Here is a 26,400-nt window from a genome sequence, read left to right on the forward strand (position 1 = left end):
GGTCCCCGGACCACCTGGAACCTCCTCAAGGACCCCTGGTGGTCCCCGGACCACCTGGAACCCCCTCAAGGACCCCTGGGGGTCCCCGGACCACCTGGAACCTCAAGGACCCTGGCCTCAAGAACCCCTGGTGGTCCCCGGACCACCTGGAACCCCCTCAAGGACCCCTGTGGGTCCCCGGACCACCTGGAACCTCCTCAAGGACCCCTGGTGGTCCCCGGACCACCTGGAACCTCCTCAAGGACCCCTGGTGGTCCCCGGACCACATGGAACCCCCTCAAGGACCCCTGGGGGTCCCCGGACCACCTGGAACCTCCTCAAGGACCCCTGGTTCGGTTGAGATCCACTGGATTTGTACTTTACTGCTAAATAATAAAGTTTTCAATCATTCACACTAGTACGCTAGTTACGAGGAACTTAGTACGCTAAGTTAACTACACTTCCCATGATGCATTGCGGTCCCTGAAGCGGAAACCAAACCATCAACAACATCCGGGTTCAGAGTTGAATGAGGAACAGTAGCAACATGCGTTTTACACAATGTGTGTGTGCGTGGTTTTTACAGTACGGCGTGATTTAAATATATTTATAACGGTTTTTATAGGATTTAATTAATCAATTTTATATCAAGTCAATGAATCCATGATGTCTGTGAACAACAAGTTAATGTTTTTAATCCACAAACATCTGAAAGACAGCGGTTTACACCAGGCTGCTCACAGAGTCTACAAGCAGCTACAAGACCCTCTGGTAACTAACTTTATATTATAATTATAATTATATTTATATTATATTAAACATGTGAAAGACAGCGGTTTACACCAGGCTGCTCACATAGTCTACAAGCAGCTACAACATACATTGATTGATTGAAATATTTATTAACATTTTGCAGAATTACAGTACATTTCAAGCACAAACTCAATACAAAGACTGTTAACTGTGAGTGGACAACCCAATTAAGCATTACACTTGTTTACAAGATGGTCCACCTTCTTCAATTCATCAAAACATTTAGAGACGTACAAATAGACACTTCTGTATATAGTCAAAGAACAGAACAGGAATTCATCATAAAGGAGGTAACAAGGGAAAATACATTTTACGGGGGCCAGTTTTGAATTGCATTTCGATTTATTATTACTATTATTATATTTATATTATATTAAACATGTGAAAGACAGTGGTTTACTTTACACCAGGCTGCTCACAGAGTCTACCAGCAGCTACACGACTCTCTGGTGACTACTATCAATGTTATAGTAATTTTGATTAGCTGTAAACCTCATGATTAATTTAGGTATAGTAGTTGTTATTTATTGTTTAATGCACGACGGCGTCGCTCGGCTATTAAGTAGAAAATAGTAGATTGTGCAGCAGAACGAGCAGAGTTCAGGTTTCCATCAATCAACTTACAGATCTGTGATGTTGTTCCATGTGGTTATAATCTGCAACAACAAGCGACAATTGCTGACAGTCACAGGCGTTGTTTCATAAATGCAACAGGTGTGTGTGTGTGTGTGTGTGTGTGTGTGTCAAATGTCCCCATGTGTAGCATAAAATGCATGATAAATAGACGTTGGTCCTCACAGGTTAAACATGGAATTATAAATTATTGGGAAAATGAAAAATGCTGTCCTACAATGTACACTCTCAGAGTCACAGACCCATAAGGGTCCATTTGGTTCCATGTGTTACACTCTCAGAGTCACAGACCCGTAAGGGTCCATTTGGTTCCATGTGTTACACTCTCAGAGTCACAGACCCGTAAGGGTCCATTTGGTTCCATGTGTTACACTCTCAGAGTTACAGAGCTGTAAGGGTCCATTTGGTTCCATTTGTCAGATGGGGTCGGCAGCCAATAATTACATACAATCTTGGGGGTCCTTGACATGAACCCCTGATATAGAAACATCATGGTTTTGGTTTAGAAGACATTTGTAGAAATGGGTTAGAGTCTAACCCATTTAGTGGTCTAACCGTTAGACCACTGTCTGGCTGTAGCAGAGATTAAAATAGTTACAACACTTTTTTTTTGTTTTTCTTTGTAATTATTTGTTTGGTCCAAAATATTGTTTTTATTCTCATGATTTGTCACGACTTGTCCACGGCGTAACCGTCTTTTGATTGATTTTTTGAAATATTAACAGTTTGCAGAATTACAGTACATTTCAAGCACAACTCAATACAAAGACTGTTAACTGTGAGTGGACGACCCAATTAAGCATTACACTTGTTTACAAGAGGGTCCACCATGTTCAATTCATCAAAACATTTAGAGACGTACAAATAGACACTTCTATATAGTCAAAGAACAGAACAGGAATTCATCATAATGGAGGTAAAAAGGGAAAAGAAACATATACAGTGAGGGGAAAAAAGGGGGGGGGGGGGCGGTGGGGGGGGATTCAGATTTTATGGGGGCCAGTTTCGAATTGCAGCCATCCGTAGGTGCCCTTTGAGAGCGGTTTTGCAGGAGTCAAGGGATTCGCATGTCTTAATGACTGTTGGTAGGGCGTTCCACATTTTGGTGGCATAGGAGCGAAAATAATTTAGTCCCTTGTTTGTGCCGAATCTGGGTTGCACATGGTTAGTTGCACTCCCTCTGATGTTGTGGGTTAGGGTTTAAATAAATACTTTTTTAAATGTCTATGAGGAAAAATGCATTGGGAATTATTTCCTGGGCCTGGTGTCGTCATGAAAGGGGGCGGGACTGGGCCTGGCGTCGTCATGAAAGCGGGCGGGACTGGGCCTGGCGTCGTCATGAAAGGGGGCGGGACTGGGCCTGGCGTCGTCATGAAAGGGGGCGGGACTGGGCCTGACGTCGTCCTGAAAGGGGGCGGGACTGGGCCTGGCGTCGTCATGAAAGGGGGCGGGACTGGGCCTGACGTCGTCCTGAAAGGGGGCGGGACTGGGCCTGGCGTCGTCATGAAAGGGGGCGGGACTGGGCCTGGCGTCGTCGTGAAAGGGGGCGGGACTGGGCCTGGCGTCGTCATGAAAGGGGGCGGGACTGGGCCTGGCGTCGTCATGAAAGGGGGCGGGACTGGGCCTGGCGTCGTCATGAAAGGGGGCGGGACTGGGCCTGGCGTCGTCATGAAAGGGGGCGGGACTGGGACGCTCTATAAAACAACGACCACTGCATCCACGGGATGCACTACTGTACTGTTTTTAATTCTAGTTTATTTTGCTAGCTTTAGTTATAATAATCATTTCTTCTTCTGTTTTCTACATGAATATAACCACATTATAACCATATAAAATTAAATGGGAGTTAAATGCTGCAATTTGTATAAATGGCAAAATAATATGATTCCTAACGTGGTTGAAGTGGGACTCAATAAAATGTCCCTGGGACTCATTTCTAAAAGACCATCCCTGCATCCCGACACACACTGTAGCGGTTTCCCATATATCTTTGTACACAGGAGAGAAACCCTACAAAGGTCCCTGTTATAAAAACAGCAACCTACCTGTTAACTCAGGGTATATATATATATATATATAATAATAATATATATAAAATATAATAAATCGGTACCTTTTCAATAACACAAATGAAATGATTTCAACCCCCAACCCACAGTCAATTACCAAGAAATGCAACGACACAAGAAAAGTCAGTTTAAAGTTTGTATTATTAAATTAAATGTAAATAAACGTAAAGTTCAGTTTATGTCACACACTTCCGACCATAGATCCACTTCAGGTTGTACCCAGAAACAAAAATAACTCGGGTGCCGTGCACCACTATCAGAACCAAAAGAAAAAGAAAGAAAACAGCGTCCTGGCGCTTGTGTGTGGATGTGTGTGTGCGCGCGTGCACTCTGGCGTGCGTGTGTGTGTGTGTGTGTGTTTGTGCGTTAGCTCCGCAGCTAGCCCTCGTACTCGCTCACCCACAGCGACCCTCTCCACTTTATACTGGACAACGGCTCCTCTTCGAAAGACAACGCCGTGACAGTGACAGTCGGGAAGCGGTGTCTCGGCGGCCGTTCTCAGCACCCGGCGCGGTCGTCCCTGAATTGATGGCAGGCGATCGTCCGTGGCGTTGTTTATAATGGCTCACGCTGTTTACTATAATATAATATATATATAAATAGTATGTTTACTGGTGGGCAAGGGCCAAAACTGCCGTCTTCACACCGCACCACTGGTCTGCACACACACAGCTTCTCACTCCCGCGACAGACTCAAAACTGGAAGTCGTCTCCATTTTTGCCAGAGGCTGGGCGTTCAGCGAGCAGCCAACCAGTGCCATGCACAGACAACGTCACTCACAAAAGTAGCGTGGATCTGGGTGTGAGTGCTGTCATTCGCTGAACATGTTATTGTGGTTTATTATTATTTTGGCGGATCGCCACACTCTCCCCCCCTTGAAGAAAAGCCTGACAATAAGGAAGGCGTTCCTGGATCCCGGGTAAAACTGTCCGCATCGGGAAACCCAAGGAATTCCTCCTCATCCGTCTCTTCTTCAAAAATCTTCATCACTCTACGGTGCTCTTGCTCCTCCACTTCCTCCGCCGTAGGGAAACAGGGCTTCAGGCGGGAGACGTGCACCACCCGTAGGTCCAACCCCGTCTCCTCTTGAACGACCTCAAAGTTCACCGGGCCAACCTGTCGAACCACCCGATACGGGCCCTGCCACTTTGGAGCCAGTTTGGCTGCAAATGATTTGGCAGCTTTGGACAAGGGGTGAGTCCGTAGCCAGACTCGTGCCTTCTCCCCGAACTCCACGTCTCTCCGTCGCTTGTCGTAATTTCTTTTCTGGCGCTTTCGAGCCTTTGAAAGGTTACTCGACACGAATGTCTGGAGTTCTTCTAGCTGAGAGATCTTACTGTAGGCGACAGAGTCAGGTGTTATCTCTCTGGGCCCCAACACCACATCCAAAGGGCCTCGGAGGGGACGGTTCAAGTTGAGTTCCGCGGGTGTAACTCCTGTTGACTCCTGCACAGCAGAGTTGATGGCAAAGCGGAACTCGGGCAGATGTTTGTCCCAATGCTTGTGGTTGGACCCGACGTAGGCTGCTATCATGGTCTTTAGAGTTCGGTTGACCCGTTCCGTCAGGTTGGTCTGAGGGTGGTAGGCAGACGTTAGTTTATGGGTGACTTTCCAAGTTTTACAGGTGGAGTCAAAGATGGAAGACACAAACTGGGCCCCTCTGTCAGACAGGATATAATTAGGGACACCCCAGCGTGTTAAGATCTCCTTGGTGAGGATCTGGGATATGGATTCCGCCGTGGCTTTCCTTAACGGGAAGAGCTCGACCCATTTCGAGAAGTAGTCGACAAAAACCAGAAGATAGAGGTTCCTGCTCGTACTCTGTGGGAAAGGGCCCATCAAATCCACTCCCAGCATTTCCCAAGGGTGGTGAACTTCAGTTTGCTGCAGCTTTCCTGCAGGCTTCCTGCTCTCGGGTTTGTATTGTTGACAGACCTGACAGTTCTGTACTTGATGTTTCACATCGAGGCTCATTTTGGGCCAGTAGACCAGATCCTTCATTCGGCGGTAGGTTTTATACTGCCCAAGATGGCCGGCCAGAGGATCCTGGTGAAACAGGTCCATTAGCTGGGGTCGCAGATAGTCAGGAATGTATAATTGATAGAGTGTTTTGTAAGGCAGTTGGATTTTGCGGTATATGAGGTCGTCCAAAATGATGAAGGTTGTGTCAGGACTCAACTGGTCCCTCCCCTTCTCCAAGAGACTTTGGTATAAAGTCTGGCATTCCGGATCCGTCTGCTGTGCAGCCCAGATGGTCTCCACCGATATTGGTAGGTCTGTGGAAAGACCAGGGGTGGCAGACAAGATTGTAGCCACACAGGGAGATATAGGGTTCAGAGATCCAATTGGTGCTCGGCTGAGAGCATCTGGCACGGTGTTATATCGACCTTTGCGGTACTCCACTGTGAAGGTGAATTCCTGGAGTCGGAGAGCCCACCGGATGAGACGGCTGCTGGGTTTTGTGGTCTTAAACACCCAGAGCAGAGAGTTGTGGTCGGTGACCACTTTGAACAAGCGTCCCTCCAGATATACTCTCCATCTCTCTAGGGCCCAAACCACCGCTAAACACTCCAGTTCCGTAGCAGAGTAATTCCGCTCCGCTGAGTTGAGGCTGCGACTGGCAAACGCTAGGACCTCCTCAGTACCTGCCTCTGCCTGCTGGACCAAGACTGCCCCAAGACCAACTTCACTGGCATCAGTGTACACAATAAAAGGAAGCTGGAAGTTAGGGTGTCCCAACACAGGAGGTTTGGTCAGATGTTCCTTCAGGGTGTCAAAAGCATCCTGACATTTCGTAGACCAGTGGAACTTTACTCCCTTCCTCTTCAGAGCATGGAGTAGTAGGGGGTAATACCGTCTGGAACGTTACGCGGCGGATAAAAGCATGACATTTGGTACACATGTCCCTTGGGTCATCCTAAAACCTCCCAGAAGGGGTGCCCAAAAAGATCTTAAACAGGAAGTGAGTTATTGACAAAATTCAAAATGGCCACCTAAACTGTTGACAGTTGACTCAAAAGACAACAAGAGAATCTCCAAAAACCATAATATTTGGTACACATGTCCCTTGGGTCATCCTAAGACATCATAGAAGGGGTGCCCAAAAAAATCTTAAACAGGAAGTGAGTTATTGACAAAATTCAAAATGGCCACCTAAACTGTTGACAGTTGACTCAAAAGACACAAAGAATCTCCAAAAACCATAATATTTGGTACACATGTCCCTTGGGTCATCCTAAGACATCCTAGAAGGGGTGCCCAAAAAAATCTTAAACAGGAAGTGAGTTATTGACAAAATAGAAAATGGCCACCTAAACTGTTGACAGTTGACTCAAAAGACAACAAAAGAATCTCCAAAAACCATAATATTTGATACACATGTCCCTTTGGTCATCCTAAGACATCCTAGAAGGGGTGCCCAAAGAAATCTGAAACAGGAAGTAAGTTATTGACAAAATTGAAAATGGCCGCCTAGATTGTTGGCGATTGACTCAAAAGACACTAAGAATCTCCAAAAACCATAATATTTGGTACACGTGTCCCTTGGGTCATCCTAAAACATCCTAGAAGAGGTACCACAAATAATCTGATACAGGAAGTGAGTTATTGACTAAATTGAAAATGGCCACCTACAATGTTGTCGATTTACTCAAAAGACAACTAAATAATCTCATAAAAGCATGAAATTTGGCACACATGTCCCTTGGGTTATCCTAAAACATCCTAGAAGGGGTGCCCAAAATAGTGGGCTATTGTGAGTTATTTACTGAATTGAAAATGGCCACCTAAAGCATGTGATACAAAAGAAAACTGATGGTTCTGTATGGCAAGACAACTGACATTGAAAATGTTAATGATCTAAGGAAGGACCTGTTTGCTCAAAAATGTCTCTCAATGGAAAACATTCCTCCCACACAAGCTGCACTGCTACAACATTCAGATTGAGCAGTTTACCAATCTGGCTTTTGGTCTGAAATATGGACGGATTAAAGTTGCTGATTTGTGGACACTTTTATTCACACTCTTGCCAGAGGCTGCCTCTTTGTTCGAGAAAGACGGTGCCAGGATGCTGGGTTACCTTGCACAGCATTATGTCAATGTGCTGGTAGTTGCGAAATGGCACACAGTTGCTAGAAGAAAATAAATAAGAAGATAGAGTCCAACATAAGCAACAAGATGAGGGCAAAATAACTAAGATGCAGAGAGTAAAATAACAATATGCAGAGTAACATAAGATGCTGAGTAGAGTTAGATGAATAAAGATTCAAAGAGTAAAGTAAAGAAAAGGAAATAAATATGCTGATGTAGTGTAAATTTAAACATAATACGCCAGGTTATACATTCTGCAGTTGTCAACAGTTTAAACATCCATTTAGAATTTCTTCTTATTTCTTCCTTCAACATGTATCACCTTTAGAAATAATAGGTAATTTTGGTAATAGGTCATTTTGGATTTTTCCTTTCCTTTCCTTTAAAAAAAGCCTTTAATGGGCACCCCTTCTAAGATGATGAGATACACCCTAAAGAGTGCATGTACAAGATGTGTTGCTTGTATGGAGAGAGTAAAATAACAATATTCAGAGTAAGATAAAGATGCTGAGTAAAATAGATAAAGATATGCAGTTAGATGAATAAAGAAGATTCAAAGAGTAAAGTAAAGAAAAATAAATAAATATGATGATGTAGTGTAAATGTACCAGGTTATACAGACTGCAGTTGTCAACAGTTTAAACAGCCATTTAGAATTTCTTCAACATGGCCCCTTCCTAAAAGGTTTAATAAACAAATGCAAACAAACAAATAATCCCTTTTAGGAACGAGCACTATACGCTTTTATGATGTCTCTGCTTTAGGCGGTTATTTTGAATTTAGCAAAACACTCACTTTTCATCTGTCAACAGTGTAGGGTAAGCGGCCATTTTAAATTTAGTCAATAACTCACTTTCTGTTTCGGATTCCTTTGGGCACCCCTTCTAGGATGTCTTAGGATGATGCATATGTGCTGAATTGTATGCTTCTATGAGATTCTATAGGCTTTTTGAGCCAATCACCAATAACACTGTAGGCGGCCATTTTCAATTTTGTCAATAATTCACTTCCTGTTCATGATTGTTTTTGGCACCCCTTCTAGGATGTCTTGGGGTGACCCAAGGGACATGTGTGCCAAATTGTATGCTTTTTGGAGATTACTTTGGTGTCTTTTGAGTAAACTGTCAACAGTTTAGGTGGCCATTTTGAATCTTTTACATAACTCACTTCCTGTTAAAGATTTTTTTGGGCACCCCTTCTAGGATGATTTAGGATGACCCAAGGGACATCTGTACCAAATTTCATGCTTGTATCGAGTGTTTCGATTGTCATGCTTGTATCGATTGTATCGCGTAACGATTTGGCCATTTTTTGACGATAGGAGATGTGCCCCAATAGAGGGCTTATCTCTGGTCATATGAAGATTTTTACAATATATTATCTATTGGTAATCATTCATATGGTCTTTTAAAAGTTTTTAAAAACAATTATATATTTTTGGCATTGACAATATATCACTCAGAAAGGGATTAATGTGGAAGGTCATCTCATTCCGAGTGGTTTTTAAGTCAATTTTTGGCATTTAAAGTTGTTTAAAACATATTTAAGACATTTGTCAGGGGTTCTTTTTGCCAAATCTTTTAATATTAGTCTAATAACTATAAATGTGAAGGTTATACTTGGCACAATCAGTAAAAAATTCAGAATTATATCACCTTTAGGTATAATAGGTCATTTCTGGCGGCCATTTTGGATTTTCCCCTAAAAAAAAGCCTTTAATGTGTTTAAAAATGTGGGCACCCCTTCTGAGATGGTGAGATACACCCTAAAGAGTGCGTGTACCAAATGTGGTGCTTTTATCCACCGCGTAACGATTTTAGCCATTTCATGACGGTATTACCCCCTACTAGAGAGGCTCTGCTATTAGGGAGAAGTTGGGCACAAATCTGTGGTACCACCCGGCCACAACTCTCTGCTCTGGGTGTTTATCGGGCGCCATTATTTATGTAGCGGTTTCCCATATATCTTTGTACACAGGAGAGAAACCCTACAAAGGTCCCTGTTATAAAAACAGCAACCTACCTGTTAACTCAGGGTATATATATATATATATAATAATAATATATATAAAATATAATAAATCAGTACCTTTTCAATAACACAAATGAAATGATTTCAACCCCCAACCCACAGTCAATTACCAAGAAATGCAACGACACAAGAAAAGTCAGTTTAAAGTTTGTATTATTAAATTAAATGTAAATAAACGTAAAGTTCAGTTTATGTCACACACTTCCGACCATAGATCCACTTCAGGTTGTACCCAGAAACAAAAATAACTCGGGTGCCGTGCACCACTATCAGAACCAAAAGAAAAAGAAAGAAAACAGCGTCCTGGCGCTTGTGTGTGGATGTGTGTGTGCGCGCGTGCACTCTGGCGTGCGTGTGTGTGTGTGTGTTTGTGCGTTAGCTCCGCAGCTAGCCCTCGTACTCGCTCACCCACAGCGACCCTCTCCACTTTATACTGGACAACGGCTCCTCTTCGAAAGACAACGCCGTGACAGTGACAGTCGGGAAGCGGTGTCTCAGCGGCCGTTCTCAGCACCCGGCGCGGTCGTCCCTGAATTGATGGCAGGCGATCGTCCGTGGCGTTGTTTATAATGGCTCACGCTGTTTACTATAATATAATATATATATAAATAGTATGTTTACTGGTGGGCAAGGGCCAAAACTGCCGTCTTCACACCGCACCACTGGTCTGCACACACACAGCTTCTCACTCCCGCGACAGACTCAAAACTGGAAGTCGTCTCCATTTTTGCCAGAGGCTGGGCGTTCAGCGAGCAGCCAACCAGTGCCATGCACAGACAACGTCACTCACAAAAGTAGCGTGGATCTGGGTGTGAGTGCTGTCATTCGCTGAACATGTTATTGTGGTTTATTATTATTTTGGCGGATCGCTATTGAAAAATAGCAGATCTACAAGCTCATAGCTTGTAGATCTTCTATTTTTCAATAGCTAAAATCTTTAGAATATTTATTCTTTCCGGGCCAAAGTTTTTAACTCATATCTTTGCTTAAGTTCTGGGGGAGTCCCTGGAACAACATATTTTCAGATGGGGGGGCAATTACATATAATCTTGGGGGTCCTTGACATGAAAATGTTTGAGAAGCCAAAAGGGACTACAACGAGAAAATGGAAAGGCTCTTTGAGGAGGGCAAAGCCAGAGATGCCTGGAAAGGTGTCAAGACACTCGCTGGCCTGCAAAACAACAGACCCTCATCCCATCCCATCTAAGAGCAGAGGAATGTGTGGAGTTTGCAGAGAACCTGAACAGCTTCTACTGCAGGTTTGATACACACACCTTCACTCAGGAGAGGGAGGAGCTGACCACCAAACTCCTGTGTAACGCAGCGACTGACACCAACCTAGAGCTTCACCCAAGGGAGGTGGAAAAGGTGTTCAAGAGAACAAACCCTCATAAGGCCCCGGGCCCCGACAACATTAGTGGGCGCCTGCTGAAGGTCTGTCATGAACAACTGGCTGAGGTCTTCTGCAATCTCTTTAACCGCTCCTTGTCTGAACACTCCATACCAACCATATGGAAGTCCTCCATCATCTGCCCAGTCCCTAAGAAAACTAACCCCACCTGCAATAATGACTACCGCCCTGTAGGTTTAACATCTCTGGTGATGAAGAGCTTTGAGAGGCTCATTCTACCCCAGCTACAGAGGGAGGTTAGTGGGTCCACAGACCCACTCCAGTTTGTATACAAGCAGCAGAGAGGTACGGATGATGCAGTGATAACCCTGCTGCATCACACCTACGCACAGCTGAAGAAGCCCAAGTCCTTTGTCAGGATGGTATTTGTGGACTTCTCGAGTGCATTTAACACGGTGCAGCCTCACCTTATGGGACAGAAACTCCTCCGGATGAATGTCAACTCCCACCTCATACTGCTCATTCTGTCTTTCCTCACAGACAGACACCAGACCGTTAGATTCAGCTCTAACAGGACTGTGTCCACCGGGGCACCACAAGGATCTGTCATCTCACCAGTCCTGTTCACCCTGTATACAGATGACTGCAGCAGCCCAGACCCTGACATGCTATTCATCAAATATTCAGATGACACGGTTATTGTCGATACCACCAACACCAATAACCTCATCATTGGGGTAATGGACGGATTTGCTGAGTGGTGCAATAACAACTTCCTGGACCTAAACCCCAGCAAAACTAAGGAGCTGCTGGTGGACTTTAGGCAGGGCCCGCCCACTCCACCTCCGGCCCTAGAGATAAATTCTCTTCAGGTCCGACCATCGATCCTGCAGGCCAAGTCCTTTGTAGAATCCATAATGACCGTCAACATCATATCATGGTTTGGTGTGATGCGTGCCATCAACCGGAACCCTCTCGACAGGGTGGTTAGGATCAGCGGCAAGATCATTGGGAGGGACCAGGAGTCACTCAGCAGCATCCATAAAAAACGGACAATAAAGAAGGCCTCTCAAATAGTTGAGGACAACACACACCCTCCATAACCACTACGAACTAATGCCCTCAGGCTGGCGATACAGAGCATCAAAACTCACTAAAAGGGGCTCAGCTAGCTTTGTGCCCACCTCCATCAGACTCTTGAATGCCTAGGCTGACCCCCACCCCTCGTTGGAATCTCTAACAAACAACCCCCCCCCCCATCCCACCTGATGGACTATATAGTGAACGCACAGGTTGCATACAGTAAATATTTAGATTTTTTATTATTAGTACTTATAGAACAGATTTTTAATATATTATGCTTTTAAGTCTTAAAAGTTGTTTTTATGATCTTTTATATAGTAACTGTGTTTGTGTGTACTGTGATTTCTGTTGTATTTACCACTGCACAAAATAAGTTTCCGAAAGGAAAAATAAAGCTCTTTGAAGTTGAAGTTGAAGAGAACGACTGACATAGAAACATGGGGTTTTTCAGAAAACTGTCAGGATTTAGAAGCAATTTGTAGAATGGTTCCCAGGTCAAAATGGGTTAAACTTGTAGTAACTAAGACCAACAGACCAACATACATAACTGTTGTTTGTTCTTGTGTTGTTTTCCTTCTATTTCTTTAGGAGGAACCGGAGACGTCGACGTCTTTACTGGACATTTATACTTCATGGTTAGAGTGAGTATTTACATTTATACTTCATGGTTAGAGTGAGTATTTACATTTATACTTCATGGTTAGAGTGAGTATTTACATTTATACTTCATGGTTAGAGTGAGTATTTACATTTATACTTCATGGTTAGAGTGAGTATTTACATTTATACTTCATGGTCAGAGTGAGTATTTACATTTATACTTCATTTAGAGTGAGTATTTACATTTATACTTCATGGTCAGAGTGAGTATTTACATTTATACTTCATGGTTAGAGTGAGTATTTACATTTATACTTCATTTAGAGTGAGTATTTACATTTATACTTCATGGTTAGAGTGAGTATTTACATTTATACTTCATGGTTAGAGTGAGTATTTACATTTATACTTCATGGTTAGAGTGAGTATTTACATTTATACTTCATGGTTAGACTGAGTATTTACATTTATACTTCATGGCTAGAGTGAGTATTTACATTTATACTTCATGGTTGAATAGATTATTCATATGTGACAAAATTTGACTGAGGCACTGCAGACCTACAAGCTCGTACCTACGAGCTTGGTCTGCTATTTTTGAAAAATCGTGAAAATGTGATGCAAATCTTTGAATATATATTCTTCAGAGCGAACGTTTTTAACTCAAATCTTTGCTTCTGAGGGGTTCCTGGAACTACATATTTTCAGATGGGGGTCGGTGGCCAAATACATATCATTTTTGGGGTCCTTGACATGAAATATTGAGCTCCACTGACATAGAAACATAGTATTTCAGAAAACTGTCAGGATTTAGAAGAATCTTTTTTAATTTTTCACGTCAGGCCTAAATGGGTTAACCTTTAACCATTTAGACCTGGTCTAACCTATACCTAGTTTTACCTTACATTTTTGAGTGGTGCAACCACTCCCTTACGGAGCTGTGTGTGTGGCTGGGTGGGTGGGTGGGTGGGTGTCTGGGTCTGAGCACGAAAAAAGCATGGTTGTTTTTCACCACCTGTGTGCAACACACACACAAACACACAAGCACATATTAACTGTATATGGTGATTTCGGGTGTGCCAGTACAGTACAGTGACAGTACAGTACAGTAGAGGGAACCCCACACAGTAACTCTGTCATTTCTCAACCGTTTCGGACGCGGGGACCCCCACACGGAGTTGCACCACTCACTTCACATTTTTGATTTTTTGTTACCGTTTTCTGCACAAAAAAAAGAAAAAAAACCTCAACACCTGCTTCATTACTGTGTGCTTTCTGTTCCCTCGTCAGTAAGCCTGAAAATGTGGACCCGGATCCAGACAGCAGCCCGGAGCAGAGCTCTGATTCTGAAGAGACTCAACCAGCGGTCGTCAATGGACCTGGTAATGAAATATATATCTATACTATACTATACTGTACTGTGCTGTGCTGTGCTGTGCTGTGCTGTGCTGTGCTGTGCTGTGCTGTACTGTACTGTACTATACTATACTATACTATACACTATACTATACTATACTATACTATACTATACTATACTATACTATACTATACTGTCTCTGCATTCTATGATCCTATAGTTTACTGTCTCTCTGCATTCTATGATCCTATAGTTTACTGTCTCTGCATTCTATGATCCTATAGTTTACTGTCTCTGCATTCTATGATTCTATAGTTTACTGTCTCTCTGCATTCTGTGATCCTATAGTTTACTGTCTCTGCATTCTATGATCCTATAGTTTACTGAGACGCTACACTGTCTCTCTGCATTCTATGATCCTATAGTTTACTGTCTCTCTGCATTCTATGATCCTATAGTTTACTGAGACGCTACACTGTCTCTCTGCATTCTATGATCCTATAGTTTACTGTCTCTCTGCATTCTATGATCCTATAGTTTACTGAGACACTACACTGTCTCTCTGCATTCTATGATCCTATAGTTTACTGTCTCTCTGCATTCTATGATCCTATAGTTTACTGTCTCTCTGCATTCTATGATCCTATAGTTTACTGAGACGCTACACTGTCTCTCTGCATTCTATGATCCTATAGTTTACTGAGATGCTACACTGTCTTCCTACATGATAATTGTAAATTGTCTCATAATGTTCTCTGTTCAGTTTCCCTTCAGGGTCAAAGTTCAGGAAGCGATGATGACAGCCAGAGTCTCCTCCCTCAGGTTAGTCTGCTCCCACCTGCCCCTGGCAGCTAAATAAAAACTAAGGGTTGCCCATCATGTTATCTCTCCTAATGGTACCAACATCAATACAGCATGGAATTGTGGACAAAATCTGATCCAACGACAAAATATTCTTTAGTTTTGGGTCTGAGAGGCTAAATGTCATCAAATGGTGGTCTGAGAGGCTAAGGGCGCGTTCGGAAATAGCGCACTGTGCAATGCAAACTAATAGGCAAGTGCACTCCCGGGGCGCATTTCCGAACGCACCCTAAATGTCATCAAACGGTGGTCCGTGGCTCAGATGCTGAATAAATAAATAATGGAACGTGTGAAGGGTTGTAAACCAAAGCATCTAAACCAGTGTGTTGTCGTCCATCAGAGTCCTGTTGTTACCACAGCATCTAAACCAGTGTGTTGTCGTCTCTCTGAGTCCTGTTGTTACCACAGCATCTAAACCAGTGTGTTGTCGTCCATCAGAGTCCTGTTGTTACCACAGCATCTAAACCAGTGTGTTGTCGTCTCTCTGAGTCCTGTTGTTACCACAGCATCTAAACCAGTGTGTTGTCGTCTCTCTGAGTCCTGTTGTTACCACAGCATCTAAACCAGTGTGTTGTCGTCCATCAGAGTCCTGTTGTTACCACAGCATCTAAACCAGTGTGTTGTCGTCTCTCTGAGTCCTGTTGTTACCACAGCATCTAAACCAGTGTGTTGTCGTCTCTCTGAGTCCTGTTGTTACCACAGCATCTAAACCAGTGTGTTGTCGTCTCTCTGAGTCCTGTTGTTACCACAGCATCTAAACCAGTGTGTTGTCGTCCATCAGAGTCCTGTTGTTACCACAGCATCTAAACCAGTGTGTTGTCGTCTCTCTGAGTCCTGTTGTTACCACAGCATCTAAACCAGTGTGTTGTCGTCTCTCTGAGTCCTGTTGTTACCACAGCATCTACACCAGTGTGTTGTCGTCTCTCTGAGTCCTGTTGTTACCACAGCATCTAAACCAGTGTGTTGTCGTCTCTCTGAGTCCTGTTGTTACCACAGCATCTAAACCAGTGTGTTGTCGTCTCTCTGAGTCCTGTTGTTACCACAGCATCTAAACCAGTGTGTTGTCGTCCATCAGAGTCCTGTTGTTACCACAGCATCTAAACCAGTGTGTTGTCGTCCATCAGAGTCCTGTTGTTACCACAGCATCTAAACCAGTGTGTTGTCGTCCATCAGAGTCCTGTTGTTACCACAGCATCTAAACCAGTGTGTTGTCGTCCATCAGAGTCCTGTTGTTACCACAGCATCTAAACCAGTGTGTTGTCGTCCATCAGAGTCCTGTTGTTACCACAGCATCTAAACCAGTGTGTTGTCGTCTCTCTCAGAGTCCTGTTGTTACCACAGCATCTAAACCAGTGTGTTGTCGTCCATCAGAGTCCTGTTGTTACCACAGCATCTAAACCAGTGTGTTGTCGTCTCTCTGAGTCCTGTTGTTACCACAGCATCTAAACCAGTGTGTTGTCGTCCATCAGAGTCCTGTTGTTACCACAGCATCTAAACCAGTGTGTTGTCGTCTCTCTGAGTCCTGTTGTTACCACAGCATCTAAACCAGTGTGTTGTCGTCCATCAGAGTCCTGTTGTTACCACAGCATCTAAACCAGTGTGTTGTCGTCTCTCAGAGTCCTGTTGTTACCACAGCATCTACACCAGTGTGTTGTCGTCCATCAGAGTCCTGTTGTTACCACAGCATCTAAACCAGTGTGTTGTCGTCTCTCTGAGTCCTGTTGTTACCACAGCATCTAAACCAGTGTGTTGTCGTCTCTCTCTGAGTCCTGTTGTTACCACAGCATCTAAACCAGTGTGTTGTCGTCCATCAGAGTCCTGTTGTTACCACAGCATCTAAACCAGTGTGTTGTCGTCTCTCTGAGTCCTGTTGTTACCACAGCATCTAAACCAGTGTGTTGTCGTCCATCAGAGTCCTGTTGTTACCACAGCATCTAAACCAGTGTGTTGTCGTCTCTCTGAGTCCTGTTGTTACCACAGCATCTAAACCAGTGTGTTGTCGTCTCTCTCTGAGTCCTGTTGTTACCACAGCATCTAAACCAGTGTGTTGTCGTCCATCAGAGTCCTGTTGTTACCACAGCATCTAAACCAGTGTGTTGTCGTCTCTCTGAGTCCTGTTGTTACCACAGCATCTAAACCAGTGTGTTGTCGTCCATCAGAGTCCTGTTGTTACCACAGCATCTAAACCAGTGTGTTGTCGTCCATCAGAGACCTGTTGTTACCACAGCATCTAAACCAGTGTGTTGTCGTCCATCAGAGTCCTGTTGTTACCACAGCATCTAAACCAGTGTGTTGTCGTCTCTCTGAGTCCTGTTGTTACCACAGCATCTAAACCAGTGTGTTGTCGTCCATCAGAGTCCTGTTGTTACCACAGCATCTAAACCAGTGTGTTGTCGTCCATCAGAGTCCTGTTGTTACCACAGCATCTAAACCAGCCCAGAAGAAAAGACAACGTGCAACCAGAGTCAAGCCTCTCAAAGGCACCCTGAAACCATCCTCCTCTCACACAGTAGGTGGCAGTGTTACACCAGTGTTCATTTTCACAGCAAAACTGATTTTTAGTTTTAGGACCCTATTGTCCCTAGGGCCATATTGTCCCTAGGACAATATGGTCCTAGGGACCTAGGGCCCTAGGGACAATATGGTCCTAGGGACCTAGGGCCCTAGGGACAATATGGTCCTAGGGACCTAGGGCCTTAGGGACAATATGGTCCTAGGGACCTAGGGCCTTAGGGACAATATGGTCCTAGGGACCTAGGGCCTTAGGGACAATATGGTCCTAGGGACCTAGGGACAATAGGGTCCTAGGGACCTAGGGCCCTAGGGACAATATGGTCCTAGGGACCTAGGGCCCTAGGGACAATATGGTCCTAGGGACCTAGGGCCTTAGGGACAATATGGTCCTAGGGACCTAGGGACAATAGGGTCCTAGGGACCTAGGGACAATAGGGTCCTAGGGACCTAGGGACAATAGGGTCCTAGGGACCTAGGGCCCTAGGTCCCTAGGACTGAAGTCTCTAGACTAAACTAAACTGTAATAATGATGTTGCTTCAGTGCCAGGCACAGCGCGTGTCTCTGTCTCTAGACTAAACTAAACTGTAATAATGATGTTGCTTCTCTGCTTCAGTGCCAGGCACAGCGCGTGTCTCTGTCTCTGTCTCTAAACTAAACTGTAATAATGATGTTGCTTCAGTGCCAGGCACAGCGCGTGTCTCTGTCTCTAGACTAAACTAAACTGTAATAATGATGTTGCTTCTCTGCTTCAGTGCCAGGCACAGCGCGTGTCTCTGTCTCTGTCTCTAAACTAAACTGTAATAATGATGTTGCTTCTCTGCTTCAGTGCCAGGCACAGCGTGTCACTGTCTCTAGACTAAACTAAACTGTAATAATGATGTTGCTTCTCTGCTTCAGTGCCAGGCACAGCGTGTCTCTGTCTCTAGACTCCTCCACAACTAACTCCATGCAGAGAGATAGCTCCGCCTCTGCAAGCCACAAGCCCACAACGCGTCGCTGATGCAACGCAGTGTAGGCTTGTAGATCAGCTCTGTTCCCTGCACGTCTATTAAGAAAATAAAATAAATGAATATCGTGTGACTGCGTGTCCGTGGGAACCGATAGAGAGAACCGAAATTGAATTATTGTAATACCCGGTACCCATTACAATACCCAGGTACCCGGTACCCAGGCACGTTGGGTCATTGTAGTGGGTACCCTGTACCCATTACAATACCCGGTACCCAGGAACGTTGGGTCATTGTAGTGGGTACCCTGTACCCATTACAATACCCAGGTACCCGTTACCCAGGCACGTTGGGTCATTGTAGTGGGTACCCTGTACCCATTACAATACCCGGTACCCAGGCACGTTGGGTCATTGTAGTGGGTACCCTGTACCCATTACAATACCCAGGTACCCGTTACCCAGGCACGTTGGGTCATTGTAGTGGGTACCCTGTACCCATTACAATACCCAGGTACCCGGTACCCAGGGACGTTGGGTCATTGTAATGGGTACCCTGTACCCATTACAATACCCAGGTACCCGGTACCCAGGCACGTTGGGTCATTGTAGTGGGTACCCTGTACCCATTACAATACCCAGGTACCCGGTACCCAGGCACGTTGGGTCATTGTAATGGGTACCCTGTACCCATTACAATACCCAGGTACCCAGGGACGTTGGGTCATTGTAGTGGGTACCCTGTACCCATTACAGTACCCAGGTACCCGTTACCCAGGCACGTTGGGTCATTGTAATGGGTACAGGGTACCCATTACAATACCCAGGTACCCAGGGACGTTGGGTCATTGTAGTGGGTACCCTGTACCCATTACAATACCCAGGTACCCGGTACCCAGGCACGTTGGGTCATTGTAATGGGTACCCTGTACCCATTACAATACCCAGGTACCCAGGGACGTTGGGTCATTGTAGTGGGTACCCTGTACCCATTACAATACCCGGTACCCAGGAACGTTGGGTCATTGTAGTGGGTACCCTGTACCCATTACAATACCCAGGTACCCGGTACCCAGGCACGTTGGGTCATTGTAGTGGGTACCCTGTACCCATTACAGTACCCGGTACCCGGTACCCAGGCACGTTGGGTCATTGTAGTGGGTACCCTGTACCCATTACAATACCCAGGTACCCGGTACCCAGGCACGTTGGGTCATTGTAGTGGGTACCCTGTACCCATTACAATACCCAGGTACCCGTTACCCAGGCACGTTGGGTCATTGTAGTGGGTACCCTGTACCCATTACAGTACCCGGTACCCAGGCACGTTGGGTCATTGTAGTGGGTACCCTGTACCCATTACAATACCCAGGTACCCGGTACCCAGGCACGTTGGGTCATTGTAGTGGGTACCCTGTACCCATTACAATACCCAGGTACCCGTTACCCAGGCACGTTGGGTCATTGTAATGGGTACCCTGTACCCATTACAATACCCAGGTACCCAGGGACGTTGGGTCATTGTAGTGGGTACCCTGTACCCATTACAATACCCAGGTACCCGTTACCCAGGCACGTTGGGTCATTGTAATGGGTACCCTGTACCCATTACAATACCCAGGTACCCAGGGACGTTGGGTCATTGTAGTGGGTACCCTGTACCCATTACAGTACCCGGTACCCGGTACCCAGGCACGTTGGGTCATTGTAGTGGGTACCCTGTACCCATTACAATACCCAGGTACCCGTTACCCAGGGACGTTGGGTCATTGTAGTGGGTACCCTGTACCCATTACAATACCCAGGTACCCGGTACCCAGGGACGTTGGGTCATTGTAGTGGGTACCCTGTACCCATTACAATACCCAGGTACCCGGTACCCAGGCACGTTGGGTCATTGTAATGGGTACCCGGGCACGTTCGGTTGGGTACATACTTGGTCCTGAGGTTTGGGACCCACCCCTAATTGTAATTGAAAACCTATTGACATCACTGAGCAACCTGTTTCCTTGTCTCTCATTGGCTCAGGTAGCATATGACATCACTGAGCAACCTGTATCCCTGTCTCTCATAGGCTCAGGTAGCCACAGCCGTGCTGAGTGCTGCAGCCAATCAGAGCTCCAGTGACACAGCCTCGTCCGACACCGAGGATGGATTCTCACCCGTCCTCACCTCCACCCCCGCCAGCCCCTCCACCCCGGCCAAGAAGGGTGCAGCTCCCCAGGCCAAGCCCCGGACCCCCGGAGCAAAGCCCCAGACCCCCGGAGCAAAGCCCCGGACCCCCCCTGGAGCGAAGCCCCGGACCCCCGGAGCAAAGCCCCGGACCCCCAAACCTAAACCCCTTCCACCAGCCCCCTATGAGGACTCCAGTGACACTGCGTCTGACAGCGAAGAGGAGGTAACATTATTATTGTCTCCACCATGAAGGCATGGGGAGAGAGTATGTTTTTTTTTTTCTTTATAATTTTTATCCCACGATTTTGTAACCCATTTTTCAATTATCTAATGTAATCCTGGGCTCTACACACCCTCCGCCAACCTGGGGAGAGCAACAGACTTGAACTCATGCTTCCTTCATGCATGAGTGTCCAAGTTGCTCCTTTACACCTGACAGGGGGGAGTTTCCCTGGTTGGACGTAGCGTGTGGAAGGAACACGTTATTCCAACCAGTTCCTTTCCCCTCCATCAGGCGTCCCGGCTGGCCAGGGGAGGTAGTTTAGAGACCAGGATTACGGCATGTTTTTGTGAGGGTACCTACCCTAGGGGACACGGGAGAACATGCAAACTCCACACAGAAAGGGTATGTTTTATTGTCTCCACCAGGCCGAAGGCATGGGGAGAGGGTATGTTTTATTGTCTCCACCAGGCTGAAGGCATGTTGAGAGAGTATGTTTTATTGTCTCCACCATGAAGGCATGGGGAGAGAGTATGTTTTATTGTCTCCACCATGAAGGCATGGGGAGAGAGTATGTTTTATTGTCTCCACCAGGCCGAAGGCATGGGGAGAGAGTATGTTTTATTGTCTCCACCATGAAGGCATGGGGAGAGAGTATGTTTTATTGTCTCCACCATGAAGGCATGGGGAGAGAGTATGTTTTATTGTCTCCACCATGAAGGCATGGGGAGAGAGTATGTTTTATTGTCTCCACCAGGCCGAAGGCATGGGGAGAGAGTATGTTTTATTGTCTCCACCAGGCCGAAGGCATGGGGAGAGAGTATGTTTTATTGTCTCCACCAGGCTGAAGGCATGGGGAGAGAGTATGTTTTATTGTCTCCACCATGAAGGCATGGGGAGAGAGTATGTTTTATTGTCTCCACCATGAAGGCATGGGGAGAGAGTATGTTTTATTGTCTCCACCAGGCCGAAGGCATGGGGAGAGAGTATGTTTTATTGTCTCCACCATGAAGGCATGGGGAGAGAGTATGTTTTATTGTCTCCACCAGGCCGAAGGCATGGGGAGAGAGTATGTTTTATTGTCTCCACCAGGCCGAAGGCATGGGGAGAGAGTATGTTTTATTGTCTCCACCATGAAGGCATGGGGAGAGAGTATGTTTTATTGTCTCCACCATGAAGGCATGGGGAGAGAGTATGTTTTAACAATTTACGTGAAATCTTTCACAGACTTTCCTACTAGGCTTTGCGCAAAACACATTTTTGGAACAAAATGCCTCAAATCATCCAATTGCCATCCAAGGCGTAAGAAGAAATGGCACCCTTTTCACATTAGCCTATTATAGCGCCACCAGGAGGCCACAACCTGACCTGCCCTGGTGGAGACCTGTCCTATTATAGCGCCACCAGGAGGCCACAACCTGACCTGCCCTGGTGGAGACCTGTTCCCCGAGGGACACAATCTAGTTTAATTTATATAAACACTCTCTGATCTGTAATGTCCGCTGTGTCTGTTAGGATACATCATCGCTTCCAAAAGCCACGCCCACAAAAGCCAAGGTGGGCGTGGCCAATCAGACGAGCAGCCAAAGCACCCAAACGCCCCAGAAACACGACGTCACCAAGAAGAGAGCCAAGGTATGTGTCCTTATAGTTCACTAAACTCACCCCACACAGCTACTGCTGTTGTCCTGCAACGTCCCCTTATCATTCACTAAACTCACCCCACACAGCTACTGCTGTTGTCCTGCGACGTCCCCTTATCGTTCACTAAACTCACCCACACAGCTACTGCTGTTGTCCTGTGACGTCCCCTTATCATTCACTAAACTCACCCCACACAGCTACTGCTGTTGTCCTGCGACGTCCCCTTATCATTCACTAAACTCACCCCACACAGCTACTGCTGTTGTCCTGCGACGTCCCCTTATCGTTCACTAAACTCACCCCACACAGCTACTGCTGTTGTCCTGCGACGTCCCCTTATCATTCACTAAACTCACCCCACACACACAGCTACTGCTGTTGTCCTGCGACGTCCCCTTATCGTTCACTAAACTCAACCCACACAGCTACTGCTGTTGTCCTGCGACGTCCCCTTATCGTTCACTAAACTCACCCCACACAGCTACTGCTGTTGTCCTGCGACGTCCCCTTATCGTTCACTAAACTCAACCCACACAGCTACTGCTGTTGTCCTGCGACGTCCCCTTATCGTTCACTAAACTCACCCCACGATAAGGGGACGTCGCAGGACAACAGCAGTAGCTGTTGTCCTGTGACGTCCCCTTATCGTTCACTAAACTCACCCCACACACACAGCTACTGCTGTTGTCCTGTGACGTCCCCTTATCATTCACTAAACTCACCCCACACACAGCTACTTCTGTTGTCCTGCGACGTCCCCTTATCATTCACTAAACTCATGCCACACAGCTACTGCTGTTGTCCTGCGACGTCCCCTTATCGTTCACTACACTCACCCCACACAGCTACTGCTGTTGTCCTGCGACGTCCCCTTATCTTTCACTAAACTCACCCCACACACACAGCTACTGCTGTTGTCCTGTGACGTCCCCTTATCATTCACTAAACTCACCCCACACAGCTACTGCTGTTGTCCCGCAACGTCCCCTTATCGTTCACTAAACTCACCCCACACAGCTACTGCTGTTGTCCTGCGACGTCCCCTTATCGTTCACTAAACTCACCCCACACAGCTACTGCTGTTGTCCTGCGACGTCCCCTTATCGTTCACTAAACTCACCCCACACAGCTACTGCTGTTGTCCTGCGACGTCCCCTTATCGTTCACTAAACTCACCCCACACAGCTACTGCTGTTGTCCTGCGACGTCCCCTTATAATTCACTAAACTCACCCCACACAGCTACTGCTGTTGTCCTGCGACGTCCCCTTATCATTCACTAAACTCACCCCACACAGCTACTGCTGTTGTCCTGCGACGTCCCCTTATCGTTCACTAAACTCACCCCACACACAGCTACTGCTGTTGTCCTGCGACGTCCCCTTATCGTTCACTAAACTCACCCCACACACACAGCTACTGCTGTTGTCCTGCAACGTCCCCTTATCGTTCACTAAACTCACCCCACACAGCTACTGCTGTTGTCCTGCGACGTCCCCTTATCATTCACTAAACTCACCCCACACAGCTACTGCTGTTGTCCTGCGACGTCCCCTTATCATTCACTAAACTCACCCCACACAGCTACTGCTGTTGTCCTGCGACGTCCCCTTATCGTTCACTAAACTCACCCCACACACACAGCTACTGCTGTTGTCCTGCGACGTCCCCTTATCGTTCACTAAACTCACCCCACACACACAGCTACTGCTGTTGTCCTGTGACGTCCCCTTATCGTTCACTAAACTCACCCCACACAGCTACTGCTGTTGTCCTGCGACGTCCCCTTATCATTCACTAAACTCACCCCACACAGCTACTGCTGTTGTCCTGCGACGTCCCCTTATCGTTCACTAAACTCACCCCACACACACAGCTACTGCTGTTGTCCTGTGACGTCCCCTTATCATTCACTAAACTCACCCCACACACACAGCTACTGCTGTTGTCCTGCGACGTCCCCTTATCGTTCACTAAACTCACCCCACACACACAGCTACTGCTGTTGTCCTGCGACGTCCCCTTATCGTTCACTAAACTCACCCCACACACACAGCTACTGCTGTTGTCCTGTGACGTCCCCTTATCGTTCACTAAACTCACCCCACACACACAGCTACTGCTGTTGTCCTGTGACGTCCCCTTATCATTCACTAAACTCACCCCACACACAGCTACTTCTGTTGTCCTGCGACGTCCCCTTATCATTCACTAAACTCATGCCACACAGCTACTGCTGTTGTCCTGCGACGTCCCCTTATCGTTCACTACACTCACCCCACACAGCTACTGCTGTTGTCCTGCGACGTCCCCTTATCTTTCACTAAACTCACCCCACACACACAGCTACTGATGTTGTCCTGCGACATCCCCTTATCGTTCACTAAACTCACCCCACACACACAGCTACTGCTGTTGTCCCGTGACGTCCCCTTATCATTCACTAAACTCACCCCACACAGCTACTGCTGTTGTCCTGCAACGTCCCCTTATCGTTCACTAAACTCACCCCACACAGCTACTGCTGTTGTCCTGCGACGTCCCCTTATCGTTCACTAAACTCACCCCACACAGCTACTGCTGTTGTCCTGCGACGTCCCCTTATCGTTCACTAAACTCACCCCACACAGCTACTGCTGTTGTCCTGCGACGTCCCCTTATAATTCACTAAACTCACCCCACACAGCTACTGCTGTTGTCCTGCGACGTCCCCTTATCATTCACTAAACTCACCCCACACAGCTACTGCTGTTGTCCTGCGACGTCCCCTTATCGTTCACTAAACTCACCCCACACACAGCTACTGCTGTTGTCCTGCGACGTCCCCTTATCGTTCACTAAACTCACCCCACACACACAGCTACTGCTGTTGTCCTGCAACGTCCCCTTATCGTTCACTAAACTCACCCCACACAGCTACTGCTGTTGTCCTGCGACGTCCCCTTATCATTCACTAAACTCACCCCACACAGCTACTGCTGTTGTCCTGCGACGTCCCCTTATCATTCACTAAACTCACCCCACACAGCTACTGCTGTTGTCCTGCGACGTCCCCTTATCGTTCACTAAACTCACCCCACACACACAGCTACTGCTGTTGTCCTGCGACGTCCCCTTATCGTTCACTAAACTCACCCCACACACACAGCTACTGCTGTTGTCCTGTGACGTCCCCTTATCGTTCACTAAACTCACCCCACACAGCTACTGCTGTTGTCCTGAGACGTCCCCTTATCATTCACGAAACTCACCCCACACAGCTACTGCTGTTGTCCTGCGACGTCCCCTTATCGTTCACTAAACTCACCCCACACACACAGCTACTGCTGTTGTCCTGTGACGTCCCCTTATCATTCACTAAACTCACCCCACACAGCTACTGCTGTTGTCCTGCGACGTCCCCTTATCGTTCACTAAACTCACCCCACACACACAGCTACTGCTGTTGTCCTGCGACGTCCCCTTATCGTTCACTAAACTCACCCCACACACACAGCTACTGCTGTTGTCCTGTGACGTCCCCTTATCGTTCACTAAACTCACCCCACACACACAGCTACTGCTGTTGTCCTGTGACGTCCCCTTATCATTCACTAAACTCACCCCACACACAGCTACTTCTGTTGTCCTGCGACGTCCCCTTATCATTCACTAAACTCATGCCACACAGCTACTGCTGTTGTCCTGCGACGTCCCCTTATCGTTCACTACACTCACCCCACACAGCTACTGCTGTTGTCCTGCGACGTCCCCTTATCTTTCACTAAACTCACCCCACACACACAGCTACTGATGTTGTCCTGCGACATCCCCTTATCGTTCACTAAACTCACCCCACACACACAGCTACTGCTGTTGTCCTGTGACGTCCCCTTATCATTCACTAAACTCACCCCACACAGCTACTGCTGTTGTCCTGCAACGTCCCCTTATCGTTCACTAAACTCACCCCACACAGCTACTGCTGTTGTCCTGCGACGTCCCCTTATCGTTCACTAAACTCACCCCACACAGCTACTGCTGTTGTCCTGCGA

At 46.5% G+C, this 26,400-nt stretch overlaps 1 protein-coding gene across 3 annotated transcripts in view; it reads left to right on the forward strand.

Moving 5' to 3' along the window:
- The first annotated feature begins 488 nt into the window (after window positions 1-488).
- Window positions 489-26,400, forward strand: part of LOC306917891 (uncharacterized protein) — a 46,174-nt gene continuing 20,262 nt past the window's right edge. The window contains exons 1-7 of one of the 3 annotated variants that reach the window (XM_079530784.1): window positions 490-750; window positions 12,638-12,690; window positions 13,940-14,031; window positions 14,770-14,828; window positions 17,272-17,376; window positions 20,403-20,726; window positions 22,239-22,358. In XM_079530784.1, the coding sequence (XP_079386910.1) occupies window positions 643-750; window positions 12,638-12,690; window positions 13,940-14,031; window positions 14,770-14,828; window positions 17,272-17,376; window positions 20,403-20,726; window positions 22,239-22,358 (861 nt within the window). In that variant the 5' untranslated portion in view covers window positions 490-642. Of the gene's footprint in view, window positions 751-12,637; window positions 12,691-13,939; window positions 14,032-14,769; window positions 14,829-17,271; window positions 17,377-20,402; window positions 20,727-22,238; window positions 22,359-26,400 lie in introns of all 3 variants that reach the window. The other 2 variants (XM_079530785.1, XM_079530786.1) reach the window with 2 other exon arrangements.

This window comes from Electrona antarctica, assembly GCF_951216825.1.
Source record: "Electrona antarctica genome assembly, contig: scaffold_73, whole genome shotgun sequence".
In the NCBI taxonomy this organism is placed as follows: Eukaryota; Metazoa; Chordata; class Actinopteri; order Myctophiformes; family Myctophidae; genus Electrona; species Electrona antarctica.